Here is a 13,918-nt window from a genome sequence, read left to right on the forward strand (position 1 = left end):
CTAGCGTGGGCTCTTAGTCTGCTCAGGCTGCTATAACGGAATACCACAGGCTGGAGGCTTCAACAATGGACACTTATTTCTCACAGGTCTGGTAGCTCAAAATCCAAGACCAAGGTGCTGGTGGATTAATTCTTGGTGGGGGTCCTCTCCTGGTTTGCAGATGGCTGCCTTCATGCTGTGCCCTCACATGGTAGAAAGATCATTTCTCTTGTGTCTCTTCTTATAAGGGCACTAATCCCATTTGTGGGGCTTCACCTTCATGTACTAATTACTTCCCAGAGGCCCCAGCTTAAATACTTTCACATTGGGCTTTAGGGCTTCAGCATAGGAATTTCTGAGGTGCACAAACATTTTTGAGGCAGACTCCGTGTGATATCGTATTTAAAATGCTTTTCCACCATCCACATCAAAACCCATGTCTTCAACTAGATAGAATACTTGGTGAGTAGTGATATCTCACGCCTTCTTTGAATGGTGCCTTCATCCCACAGGCCTATCTGGGATGGGTATGAGCAGGGGTGGCCTGTATAGTCAGCTGTCACACTGTCGAGGACAAAGGACCCAGCCTCCCTCCATGCTGCCATGAAACTTTGGTTTATTTCCCCCATCAGTCCTCAAGGTGGCCAGCACAAATGGACCCAGAGTGGTTTTGGCTTTCCTACTGGGTGTTGGAGTGGGAGGGGGCCGTGCTGCATCCTGCTGCCATATTAGCTGCAGCCTGCAGCCCTGCTGGGCCCCAGCCCATGGGATTAGGGTGGGGACGAGAAGGAACAGCACTGCCTACCCCCCATTCCCACCCTCTGTGCGCTCATTCACCTCATTCCGGCATGGGACCTCACCACCAACAGCATGGAGAGAGGTGCTCAAAACATGTCCCTCTATCTTTCCGTTCTCGAATGACGATGGCCTCCCCTCCAAGAGACTAAAGACCACTATGGACATGAGCACTCATCCCACCTCACCCTCTTACCACCTACATGGGAACACAACTGGGAGAGTAGGGGGCCAAGGGCTGTGGCAACTCCAAAACAAAAAGCTCTCCAGAGTGGTGGCCACATTTCTCCTGCCTGGAGTGGAGGCCACAGCTGGCAGCAGCAGGGAGTCAGCATCCCTCCTTGCAGCTCCTCCATGCCCGCCTCACTCCTGCTCAGCTCTCTTCACTCCCTTACACCTGCCTCCCCTGACCTCTAGGAAAAGTCAGGGCCATTTATCACCTACCCCGTGGTACTGGACTCTTTCCCTCAGTTGTCATCAACCAACTGCACTATTATATGTTTAATGACTAGCGTCCATGTTGGATGGCAAGCTCTGAGACGATAGGGACAGTGTGTCAGTCCTGTTTGTCGTCGTGCCCTCAGTTCTTAGCACACGCCTGGTACATCCTGGGTGCTCAACCAGATTCAATAAGTGCCTGAGTGCACGAGTGAGGAGAAGCTTCCTCGGTGCCCCTTTCCAGGCTCTGAGGAGTTCTGAGGCGACGTCATTTTACAAACACTGACCCCAGGACTTCCAAATTTCCTTTTATTAGCATTTTATTCTATTACCTTCCTATATAAGAAAGGGCTTTCCCCAGAATCTTACTGCTCCAGATCTGACCCAGGCCTGCCCAAGGGGCTATACACCGTGTGTGTGTGTGTGTGTGTGTTCAGATGTTGAGTCTACTTTCCTACACAGGAAGTTTTGAAGAGAAGCCTTCAGCCACAGTAGTGCTGATGGGTAAAAATTCTTGCTGGCAAGGAAAACCACTAAGGTGGTAAAAAGAAAAATGCTTTATAGCAGCGCCAAATCACCGGGAAGGGCATCCACTGTCAAAAGGTGGCCCATGGGAAGTTTATGGGACCGCTGTTGCATTTGGAGCAAACAGCCTAGAAAATCTGCCAATGACTGTTGAAGTCTACCTTCTGGCTGGAGAGAGATTTATAGAGCACCCTAAGTGTCAGCACCCAGGCATGAGCAGAGCTTTTGGTGGGGGTGGGCTCAGTCGTCTGCGTTGGGCCTGGCCTTCCCCAGCGCAGTGTGCTGTGGCCCGCTGGTGCAGAAGGCCGCCTTGGCTCTTGGGGGCTGCCGAGGCTTCACGGCCTTCTCGGGGGCCCTGCGAACAAGCAGAGGGTGGGGTGAGTGGGGCGCCCCTCGACCTGCCCGCGTTTTGCGCCCAGTCTTCGCGGCTGTGAAGACAAGCCTGGCGGTTGCTGAGCTAAGTTTCGTGAAGGAGCTTCAGGAGGGACTGTAAATGAGAGACTTGTGGCACAGGAACAGAAAACGCAAGGTTTCTTCTCCCATTTTCTAATTCCTTGTGACCATTCTTGCTGAGCTGACACAGTCAACCCTCAGCTGCTAAAGGGGCCTGGGCCCAGCGGGTGGGCTCCGAGACAGCCCCCCGCCACACCCCGCTAGCTGTGTCCCGCCTGCGGCACTTCCCTGAGCAGCACCTTGGCCGTCAGTCTGCGGGCTCTGGGCCGTAGTGAAAACCAGAAGGCCGGCCGTCAAGGTGAAGTCAGAGGGCTCTCAGGGGCAGCCTGAGGCAGGGCTCCCGCAGGCCAAGCAGGGCTCTGTGCCTTTGCCCTCCAGCAGGTGAGATGACCTGCAGGCGGCCCGTCTGCAGGAGGACGAATCCCAGCCTGTGTTTCTGACATTCTTCAAGAGCTAATTTCTTCCTAATATCTGGCAAGAAGATATTTCACAACTGGGTATTCAAAGGAACTGGGCTTGCATAGTTTATGAGTTATGGGGAAGTCAGTAAAACTTTCCACGGAAAGTTCCGTAGAACCTTACAGAACCAGCTTCATCTGAGATTCTGATTGCAGGGGAAATAGTGTGAGGGGAGGCCAACTCACTTGGACAGGACATCCATGGTCTGCTGGGTGGCCAGAGTCCTCTTGTCCTGTGGTCCATATAAGAGGGTCTGGATCTGAAGACACTGCAGAACACCAAGTAGTAATTGTGAGGTTATGGAAATGTCACTGAGAGCATTTTGCAGGAAAATCAAGTCTCCCTTAAATGAGAGAATACTTCATTCATAGACCCATGCTATGACGGAATTAGTGTATTCTGAGTTTCTTCCAGGAACAGTCTGACCTTCAATTTGGATGCCCTGAGGGATCCAGGAAACAAATGTACAGTTTTAGCACTATTTTGTAGAACTCTCTGTGACTGTCCGTATGCAAAACTATGTTTAAAAGTTATGTTTCTAGAAAATAAAGGCAAGAACATTTCTATTGACCAGAGGAGGGGTCTCTAGTTTCTAATTTTAAATGACCCTTGCTACAGCCCCAAAAACTTTTCTTCTTTTTAAAATGTTTTTGCTTTTTTGTAAAGAAGTGCTTTATCTTATATGGGCTTTCTGTATTCATTACTATGCAGCAATTTCTTAGGAGCTGATTTATTTAGGAGTTAAATATTCAGCTGTATATTATCCAGGACTGGCTTTGGCTTGATTTCTTCCTTCTGCTTATTGTCCTGCCATTTGGTTGCTTATACTGGGCCAGGGAGAGACATGAGAGTTGTGCCCAAAATGGTCAAAATAATTTTGAAGAAGAATGAGATGGAGGAGCTTGCTTTGCTGAATGTCAAGACCTTTTATAAAACTAGAGTAATTAAGACAGTGTGGTTTTCATCCAGAGACAGACAAATATATCAACAAAACATGGCAGAGAGTCTAATACTTGATAGATTGACAGAAGTGGCCCTGAAGGGTCCATGAGGAAGAGCTGAACTAGTCAGTAAATGGAACTGGTTTTCCAAATGGAAGGAAATGGATCCCTACCACATATCAAACACAAAAATTAATCCCAGATAGATTGGGGAACTAAGTGTGAAATTAAAACTTGGAACTTATAGATGAAAATATTGAAGGATACGTTTATGATCTTGAGGTAGGGAAGTATTTCTTAGACAAGATCCAGACAAACCAAGAGTAAAAAAGACTGATGAAATTTAACTATATTAAAATTCAAAACATCTGTGCACCAAAATGCACCCTAGGCAAGGTACAGACAAACCAGACTGAGGGAAAATATTTGCACAAAACTGGAAAAGGATTAGCATAAAGCACTCATATAAGGTAATGAGAAAAAAAGCCTACCAACAGAAAAATGATCAAAAGATATAAACAGATATTCAAAGAAGTTGAAAACAGAATGGCTAATAACCATGCCTAAGCTCACTAGTAATCAGTAATGCAAACTAAAACTTCAATGAGATTGCCCCTTCACCTACCAAACTGCAAAAATTATAGTCTGATTAAGATTACACCAAGCTTTGTCAAAGATACGAAGCAACAAGAACTCTTATATACTGATAGTGGGTGTTAAAGTTGGTACAACCAATTTGGGAATATTTTGTAGAACAATTTGGGAATATTTAGTAATGGATAAGTAAACTGTGATATATGTGTATTGTTTATGCATGATACCACACAAATTTTTGATGTGTGTATGTCGCCACATGGATGAATCTCATGATTATAGAGAAGAAAAAGAAAATAGCAGATGAATGCATATATGTGTGCACATATTTGTATGTAAAATAAAACCATAGTAAAATAATAAAGATGAGAATGATATCTAATTCAGGATAGTAACTATCTGGAGATGGGGTGGGGAGGGGGCTTCAACTGGATGGGTCACGTTTTATTTCTTATACTGAATAGTAAGCTCAGAGGTGTTTGTTATATTATTCGTACTTTTCCTTATATCTGAAATATTTCATATTTTTAAAAGATCGAATATGTTTTTCTACATGATAACAGCTCGAGTCACAAAAGTTTTGGGGTTTGGGGACATCATACTGAAGACTGTATTCATTCTGATTGGCCAACTGTTTTTAGGTCTTTGGGAAAATTAACACACAGGCAGCCAAAATACTTTGTCTTTATGAGCTGTGGAAAACATCAAGACCATCTGAATGTTTGGTTCAATCTGAGGAATTGAGAATGTGATTCTGGATTCTGAGAATGTGGTTGTCTTTTGGAAGAAGGAAATATTATTAGATGAAAATATGGCAAGATTTTTTATATAACAAAATATTCATTATTTCTTAGCTGAATTATATAACATCTAAAAAGGAGTAAACATTTTCCTGTTATTCTATTTAGTATATAATCCAAATTCTGTAAAGGCAAGGATACTAGCCCTTCCGCCCAGCAATCCCCGGACTTTCTGAATCTGCAATGGGGCCCTGGCTTGGCCTAGGCAATGTGCTGCTCATTCCCTGGGTTTGAGCTAGCGTTGCTTTAATCCACAGAGAGTTTGTTGTGACCTTGGAAATTTAGGAACCTTGAGAAAGTTCTGTGTTGCTTTGAGGGGAAGAAGATGGAGAGGGACACTGATGACAATTGATGTAACCTCTTCTAGCACTCTTCCCCATTTGGCTCACAGCTGCTGGGAGCCTGGGTACTCACCACCCAAAGCCCGGCAGAGGAGGCTCAGATGCGGACAGCGTGCAAGAAGCAAGCCTGCTCTCCCTCATCCATGTTAGTCGGGGAGAGGCCTCTCTCCAGGGCTAACACATCTTGCCAGACAGACTTCATTTTCTCCTACCTGGCCAGGAATACCTTCACTTGGTGTAAAAGATCAGGTCTAATTTTAAACCCATCCAAACTTCCCTGTTTACATATTTATGAGTGCCTCAGATGCAGCTCATTTTGAGACAAGCTGATGTTGACATGCAATGGTGTTAATTCATTCACTGAAGCATTAGAATTTTACTGACATTTTAACGATTATTTGAGAAAATCTGAGGTCTCAGGACACTCTGCCTTAAGAGGTGGCCTCCAAAATCTGAAACTCAGGAGGAATTTCCATCATGCTCCTTTGGTTATTGAAGTTTCTTCTCCCTGGCTCCTCATCCTCTAGGGAAGGAGGTATTATACTATTAGCTGAATATTCACAATTCCTGGGAAAAAGGACATGGCACCTGACAGGACTTACACGGATTCTCACCGGTTTTGCTATAACCACATCTATCCCAGACCTTGTTGCTCATTTTCACTGGGGGTGTTACGATAGTAGAGAGAGTGGAGTTAGGAGAGAGGGTCGTGGTTGGGTAAAGCAGCCCTTTTCAATAATCAAGCCCAGAGAGAGGTGAGCCCATCCCCATCCTACCCCCTATGCCCCAGCAGTCAAGACTCTTCTCTTTCTGGTGTTATTAGGGTTTTTTTTTTAAGGCTACTTATACTCACTAAGGGACTTTGCCCAAAACTGTAGCTGAAGAGGGAAGAGATGTAACCAGGAGATGTCAACCAGGAGAGGGAAACAGACCCTCAGCCCCAATCCCTTTTGTGATGACAGTGTCCAGGGAGGCCATACCAGGCACCGAGACAGGAAAAAGTGGTTCATCCAGTAATTGAACTGGTCTTCAAATGCTATGTTTTTGTTTTTGTTTTTGTTTTTTGCGGTACGCGGACCTCTCACCATTGCGGCCTCTCCCGTTGCAGAGCACAGGCTCCGGATGCACAGGCTGAGCGGCCATGGCTCACGGGCCCAGCCGCTCCGCAGCATGTGGGATCTTCCCGGACCGGGGCACGAACCTGTGTCCCCTGCATCTGCAGGTGGACTCTCAACCACTGCGCCACCAGGGAAGCCCCAAATGCTACGTTTTTTAAAAAGTGTAATAATCCATTACTGACTTTTACTAGGAAACGTCTTACATAGCTATATATTTATCTAAGAAACATAAATTGAATTTTTCAGTGTTCTGTGGCTCTTAGCTAAATTTGTTTAAGCATTTTTGCGTGAGGTAGGTTTTGTTAAAAACAGGTATTAGAGACAAAGTCAATAAATGTTAATTGAACCTACTGGCAGCCAGGCATTGTAAACATCTTGCTGAACTAAGTAAAGAACTCCTCAAACCTCGATAGGAGAACGTTCTCCATCATAAATAAAGGTATTCTGTACTCTCCAGATTCTTCCAAGGAGGCCAGTGCACTCTGGTCTGAAATCAGCCTCCAAAGGGTGTTTCTCGTTTTCCTTTTGAGTGGACAAAAAACAAATTTTGAGGATCCAGATGAAGTTTATGAAGCCATTATATTGCTTGTGTTCTCTTTGATTTTACCTGCAGGGGTTGGGAGAAGTCACTTGTGTTTTTATTATACCTTAGATACCAAACAAGGAGCTTTCCTCTCTCTCCCTGCAGGAAGACAAAAGGGAACTCAAGCTTTCACAGCAGTCTGCAAGCTGTCCCCAAAGGGGCCATGTTTGTCTTGCTCACCTTTGTGTCCCAGGGCCTTGCACAGTCCCTAGCACCTAAGATGCAATATTTGCTAAATGAATGAATAAGTAAGTAAAGCAAAAGGTCAACTGATGAAATTCTTATATGACAACCTTAGGACATGGCTGGACCACAGGGCTACTGAAACCTCTGGTAGGGAAGCTGCATTGTGGGTGCAGTGTTACAGACCTCCACCGTCGTAATCTGGGCACGTTCAATAGCAGAAAGAAAGAATGCTGTCCCCCAGGTGCTGCTTTCTCTTAGATGTCATTCATAAAGCCAGGGGAGTTAAGACACAGTCTTAAGCATTTGATGAGAACCTTAAAAATTATATTTGACATGACTTTGAGTTTTGAAAGTTAGGTTTCTAAGGAGCCCAGGAGCCAAGGAATCTGGGATAGGAGGCACCGGCTTGCTGTCCCCCTGGCTGCAGCCCACCTCTGTGCCCCAGAGCTCGCACCCTTCCCTGTGTGGACGTATGTGTGGACATAGCTCGCACCCTTCCCTGTGTGGACTGAGCCCTGTGTGGGCTCAGTGGCAGCTGCGGTTTGGAGGTTAGCTGACTCAGTCTACTCTGGCTTTAGAAAACCACAACAGTTTTAGAAAACCTGAACTCACAAGGAAGCATATTTTCTGATTTTGGGGGGGATCTCTGAAAATCTACAGTTGGTACTCAGGGCCATTTCTAGTCATGGCAATGCCCCTGCAGAAGTGGGTTGGGGTGCCTGAGCCCTCCTTTTCTCCCTCAACCTTCAGTCTTAAGTCCTGAAATCACATCATCATCTCTATTGGGAAATTTCCAACAATGAAAGTGCTGCTGGGACACATCCTATTTATTAACAGAGGCATTGCAGCCAGGCTGCAGCTAAAGAGCCATCTCAGTTGCAAGGCTATGCAACTCAATAATGGAAAACGGAGAAAGACATTTTCTTGCCTGGGAAGGGTCTGTGCCAAGCCTGTGTATTTTGTCTTTACATGAAATGAAAAAGCCTGAGAAAGGTAAAATATTTCAAATGATTCTAATGCTCAGAATCTGAAATCACTACTCTTCTTTATACATATTATCTGATGCTAGAGTACGTCCGTGGAGGAGAAGTTACCCAGGAACACATGAACTGTGCTGCTATTTTCATGTCAATTCTCAAGGTTAGTATTAAGAAGAAAAGAAGACGTCAGAAGCCAAAATACGTGGAAGTATGAAATGTCTTAAATGTTTAGAAAAACACAAATATACTTTTCATTTACTAATCTTTACAAGGCAAGCAGAAATGATCACTTACTTGGGGAAGTGAAAGGACAAACCAAGATACCGTTCATCAGACAGCACTGTCCTATAGAAACAGGGTCACACGGGGGTGGGGCTTGGTTTTCCTAAGCCCCTCAGAAACCAGCCTTGTCCTCTGGACCTGCATCTTCTGCTGCAGGCACACATTCCCGCAGATGTTTGCTGAGCCCCTGCCAGACACCAACCCTGAGTCCACCTCAGTGATGGAACAGACGATGGGGGTTTCCAGTGTAGTGCGGGAGCCAGGCATTTAAAAATGTGTAAACAAACATAGCATAACAACTCATGATAAGAGCTGTGGAAAAGAAAAAAGAACATGGGCTATGAAAGAATAAAGGGGTGGTGGTGTCAGTAGTGGTAGAGGGTACTTGGGTCAGTGAAGGCCTTTCTGAGGTGACATTCGAGTTGAAACCTGCAGGACGGGGAGTCAGCCATGTGGAGAGCACCAGGTCTGGGGGAGGTGGTGGGGGTTCCAGGCAGGAGGAGTGGCAAGTGTCTGAGGCAGCATACCCAGCCCCGCTCTCTCTCTCTCTCTCTCTCTCTCTCTCTCTCTCACACACACACACACACACACACACACTTAAACACACACCTGTAGCTCCCTTACCTGGAAGCCCACTAATTCTGAGACTCAAGGATTGCTGCACAGGTGGGTAGGAAGCCTCCCATGAAAGAAATACAGATAGAGGAGGACCAGGGGCCCCGGGACAAGGGAAATGGGAGAGGAGGGAGAAAGGGAGGGAGGCCCAGGCGCTGCCACTCACAGAGCTGCTCAGAGCGGCCCGTCTGAAAAGCTCTCCCTGAGTATCTACGATGCCTGTCTTGGAGTCGAGGTGTCATCCTTGCTGTCTCCCTCACTCGTCACCTCTGAGTTGCCAAGTGCCATGGGTCCTATATCTTTATTGACGTCCCTTGACTCCCCCACGACTTTGCTCCAGCCCCTGGACACTGTCTTGGAGCAAGCTACCATCATCCTTCTCCAGGATAACTGCAGCACAAATATTTAGAGAACAAATGCATCAGCAGGACTTCCTGTGGAGGGGCCTCCTGCTGCATTACCCACATATAAATTCAGTCTTTGTTTTTAGAGTGGACAGCCACCTGTTTGTAGAAAAGCTGGGTTTGCCTATTTCTGGGCCAGATAGAGCAAGAAATCGAGCCCCCTTTAAAATTAAGCTTTTCAGGTCCCTCCTGATGTGGAGCTCGGCCATCCCACCCAGTCCCTCCTGAGTTGGTGTAGTAGCACCTGCCATTCCCAGCATCACTCTTTCCACTTGCTAAAGGTCACACTGAATTTATGTGGTAGGAGATTTTGCCTTTCTCTCCATCCCAGGCAATCCACCCATAAACTCACAATTCTCCTGCATCCAATGAGGTTTTGACAAACACCAGAAGGTCTTAGGCCAGGATGGTCTGTCCACACCCACAGTTCTGCACCCTCCAGACTTTGATGCCAATTTAGGAACTCCTGAGGCATTGTGCACCCACGAAGCCACGGTAAGTGTTCCCATATTGGAGGAGCTTTCCATAGCAAATGTAGCCTTGTCCTGGGCAGTCTGTGTTCAGCGCCTATATATGTTTTCTAAGGGACAGGGAAGGTGGGAGGCACTGTGCCTGGGCTGCCATAGTTAGGGGGCCCGACCCCAAGGAGAGCAACTCTTCCTGGCAGATGACGACACAGGGCATCCTATTGCCAGGAGACCTGGAATTCTGATTTCCACCCAGCCTGTAGCAGGCAAGGGAGGCTCCATGTTTTCCCCACAGAAGGTTAAGCCCTTGACCCCTTTAACCATCAGCTTCCATTCTTATACTATATCAACCAATTTACAAACATCTCCAAGTAACTAATGAGGGCTTGAAGTGTCTTCAAGCACACTTCTCAAACCAAGAACAGGATTCTGTATACGAAATCAATGTCATTATGACCTTCCTTTCTTTCAAAAAGTATCTGAGGTGGATTGCTGCAGCCCAGCAGTGGGTTAATCAAAGATGATTAGAAAAATCAAGATCAAGGGATCAAGGACGAATGAGACTCTACCCTTGAAAGCCGTACGGGCTAACACAGGGCTCTGCGGGGACTCCAAACTTGGCTCTGGATTGCCTGGTATCCAGGGCAACAAGGAAAACACCACAAAGGCTTAAAGGGAAAGCGAAACTAGGCGGGCCGCTGATGGGACATGAATCATGTATAAAATACAGCCATCTGCAGAAGGCTCTGTGTGTTTGGCCGGTTGGAGGAACAGCAAGGACCTGACAGTCTGTTCTAGAGATTTGACCTGTGGCCACGTAACACCTGTCCAGCGTTGGCTTTCTCACAGTCAACCTATGAATAAAAACCATTTTCTTTTGCTTTTCTTCAAATGATTCATCGTAGTGGGCTTTGAATTTCTTGGAGAGAGAGGTCACATAAAATTGTTATTCTTTTATAGAAAATGTTTATGTTCACAGCTATAAAGTAATCAGGCGGTGGATGGAACCCTGATGATGACAGTACCTAACAGGGAGGCCAGATTAAGATGGGACCCAACCCTGGTAACTGGGTCTGGGATTAGTCCTGAGATGCTTCTGACCTAGAAACAGTCTTTGTGAATTCTTGTTTGCAGCCTTTTACCTGGATGAAAATCTAGTTCTCCATGTTGCAAAAATGGGAACTTTTGCAGTGGAAATTTCCATCTGGAGCCAACAGAGTTCTCCAACGTTCCCCTGCAGATGCCTTTGAAAGAAAGATCAATACTATGGTTTTCTTTTCAGTAACTTAATCCCACTGTCTGCTTTGTTTCTCGTGCCTTCCTGTTTTTCATGCCCACAGAACCATGCCTGGGCCATTCAGCACAGGAGAGCACATCTGGAAAGTCCAGTATTCAATGGATTCCCGCTCCAGAGTTGAAAACTTGGGGGATGCAGCTGTTGTTGTGATAAAAACAAGAGAAACACTGGGCCAGTGGCTTTTGAGAGCTGCTGCTGCTGCTGGCTGTGCAGAGCCCAGCACTAAATACGGCATCTGAAAAGTCCAGCTCAGGAGCAGATGTGAGAGGCACGTTTAAAGCCCTGTGTGTGCCCTGGTGTTCATGAAGCGGCCAGCCCTGTCCTCAGGTGGGTACGTGGGGACCAGTGGAAATGAGGACTGTGTGTACCACAGCGGCCATGACCTGCAGACATACACGTTTCTACCCTTTTCTCTCTGACTCTGGCAAGTGGCCAGATAGCTTTAAAATGTCAGTCATTGTATTTAGGACTGATTGGTTAATGAGGCCAAATGAAAGGTAAAAACATCACCAACTTCCACTGCAGGCTCTGGAAGTGATGAAACCTGGAGTTTCTTGAAGCTGAGCTGATATTCAGCCCCGTGGGTGGGCCTGGGGCCCAAAGCAGTGATTCTCAACTTCCCCCGGGAAGCTAAAATGCAGGTCCCTGGGTCCCTGGGCCCCTGGCCCTTTGCCCCAGACTCTGGTTCAGAAGGTGAACCTAATGCAGGGGGTTTAAGACCCACACTTGGCAAACCACTGGCATTAAGGAAAATGTGGGATTTATTTAACAGTAACTTACCCATAGACAATTCACTTCTAGGAGCCTCAGGCCCCTTGTCTGTAAATCAGAGCTACTAAGGTCTGACCTGGAGGGTTGCTGTGAGGGTTGGGAACGATGTATGAGCTGCCATAGCAGCAGTAAGCCTGGCCCCCAGGGTGTGGTCAGTAGTGGAACCAGCCTGGCCCCACTGGAGTCAGCAGGACCATATGAAGGTTTGTGTGGCTCCAACTCAAATTCTTGCACGTCTGCTAACATTTGCCCCCCTCCCCTATTCCTGGGTCCCTCCCCTGCCTGGAGTTGAGTGTCTAGGCTGAACCCTCAGAAGAGTTTTTCCATATTCCATCTACCCTCCTCAGGGGAGAAACAAGGAAGAAGGAGCTAAGTTGAGACTCCCAAGGGCAGGTGGTATGCCTTGGCCAGGACAGCTCCTCTCTTTCCTCCGTCTGGGCCCTTCAGCGGCCTGCACTCTGCACCCGGGCAGGGCCTGGCACTTACCAAAGCAGCCCCACTCACCTTGCCTCATACTGGCCTCAGAACAATTGTGGGAGTGAAGGAGGGCTTGGGGTTGCTGTTTTCTCTGTTTTACAGATGACAAAACTGAGGCCTCTTGCCTTGATTCTTGGGCCACTCCATTCCATTCTCAACACTGTCCTCACAGTGATTTAAAAAAAAAAAAAAATCCAAAGAACAAACATAGACCTATTGTGCCCTACTTAAAATTCCCTCAGTGGCTCCTAGATGCTTAGAGCCAGGTTCAGAAAACTTTTTCTGCAAAGGGCAGGTGGTAAATATTGTAGGCTTTGTGGGCCAAGAGATAAAATCGAGCTACTATGTAGGTACTTAACCTAGCAAGAGAGGAAACGAAACAAATGTCCACAAACTTTTGTCGATGAAATTTAAAGTATAATAATAATAAGTATATTTTTGGGGTAATCTAGTTCGACTAATGAAAATAATGGATTTCTTTTTTTGGGGGGAGGATAAAATTTCACTTAGCTGTGGTTCAAAGTCAGTGTTCTCTATCAAATCAATTTATGATCACCTGTAAAATGATTACAGATTTTATAATCATCTGTAAAAAATCATTTTTAACTAAGGGGCCACACAAAAACAGGTAGTGGGCTGGATTCAGCTTGCAGGCCAACGTTTGGGACCCTAGCTTAAAGGATCAAGTCTCAGCCCCTTAACTTGCAAACATGGCAGCAAGGTCATTCCCAGCTCCTCTGCAGACAGGTACCCCAACTGCTTTTTGCTGCTTTTTTTTTTTTGTGGTACGCGGGTCTCTCACTGTTGTGGCCTCCCCCGTTGCGGAGCACAGGCTCCAGACACGCAGGCTCAGCGGCCATGGCTCACGGGCCCAGCCGCTCCGCAGCATGTGGGATCCTCCCGGACAGGGGCACGAGCCCGTGTCCCCTGCATCGGCAGGCGGACTCTCAACCACTGTGCCACCAGGGAAGCCCGCTTTTTGCTTCTTAAATAGGCTTCACTCTCTTGCCCCTGAGTCTCTTCTTCCACCTCGTTTCCAACATGGGAATTCCTGTCTCTGCTAGGCTATGCTCTTTTTCAGGAATACTTATCTGGACACCTTCCCTAATCCCCTTTCTCCCGTTGATCACAGTGTGGACCTGTAGCACAATACTGAGCACATAATATCAGAGTTAGGTGTTTACTGAGACTCTCTTAAGGGAAGGGGCTATGGCATGCCTATTATACTCAATGCACATGCCCCCAAATAGGGAGGGGCTCTAGTGACCCTGTCCCAGGTCTTCTAACTATGGGACCGTGTTTCTTGCACCACCTCCACTGTGGGCCACCCATCAGCCTTGAAGGCACCATGTTCTTACTCCCTACCACACTCCTGGCCTCAGCTGATTGATCTGGGGTGGGCACTGGATCCAA

General features: G+C 46.8%; 1 protein-coding gene across 5 annotated transcripts in view; it reads right to left on the reverse strand.

The window, feature by feature from the left end:
* Positions 1 to 1,676: 1,676 nt before the first annotated feature.
* TTC23 (tetratricopeptide repeat domain 23) overlaps positions 1,677 to 13,918 on the reverse strand; it is a 110,969-nt gene continuing 98,727 nt past the window's right edge. For all 5 annotated transcript variants that reach the window (XM_027083198.1, XM_027083199.1, XM_027083197.1 and 2 more), the window contains 2 exons: positions 2,835 to 2,917; positions 1,677 to 2,092 (listed from right to left, as the gene is read on the reverse strand). In XM_027083198.1, coding sequence (XP_026938999.1) covers positions 1,978 to 2,092; positions 2,835 to 2,917 — 198 coding nt within the window. In that variant the 3' untranslated portion in view covers positions 1,677 to 1,977. The remainder of the gene's footprint in view (positions 2,093 to 2,834; positions 2,918 to 13,918) is intronic.

This window comes from Aethalodelphis obliquidens, unplaced genomic scaffold, assembly GCF_003676395.1.
Source record: "Aethalodelphis obliquidens isolate GAN/ISIS:26980383/991018 unplaced genomic scaffold, ASM367639v1 scaffold49, whole genome shotgun sequence".
Classification (NCBI taxonomy): Eukaryota; Metazoa; Chordata; class Mammalia; order Artiodactyla; family Delphinidae; genus Aethalodelphis; species Aethalodelphis obliquidens.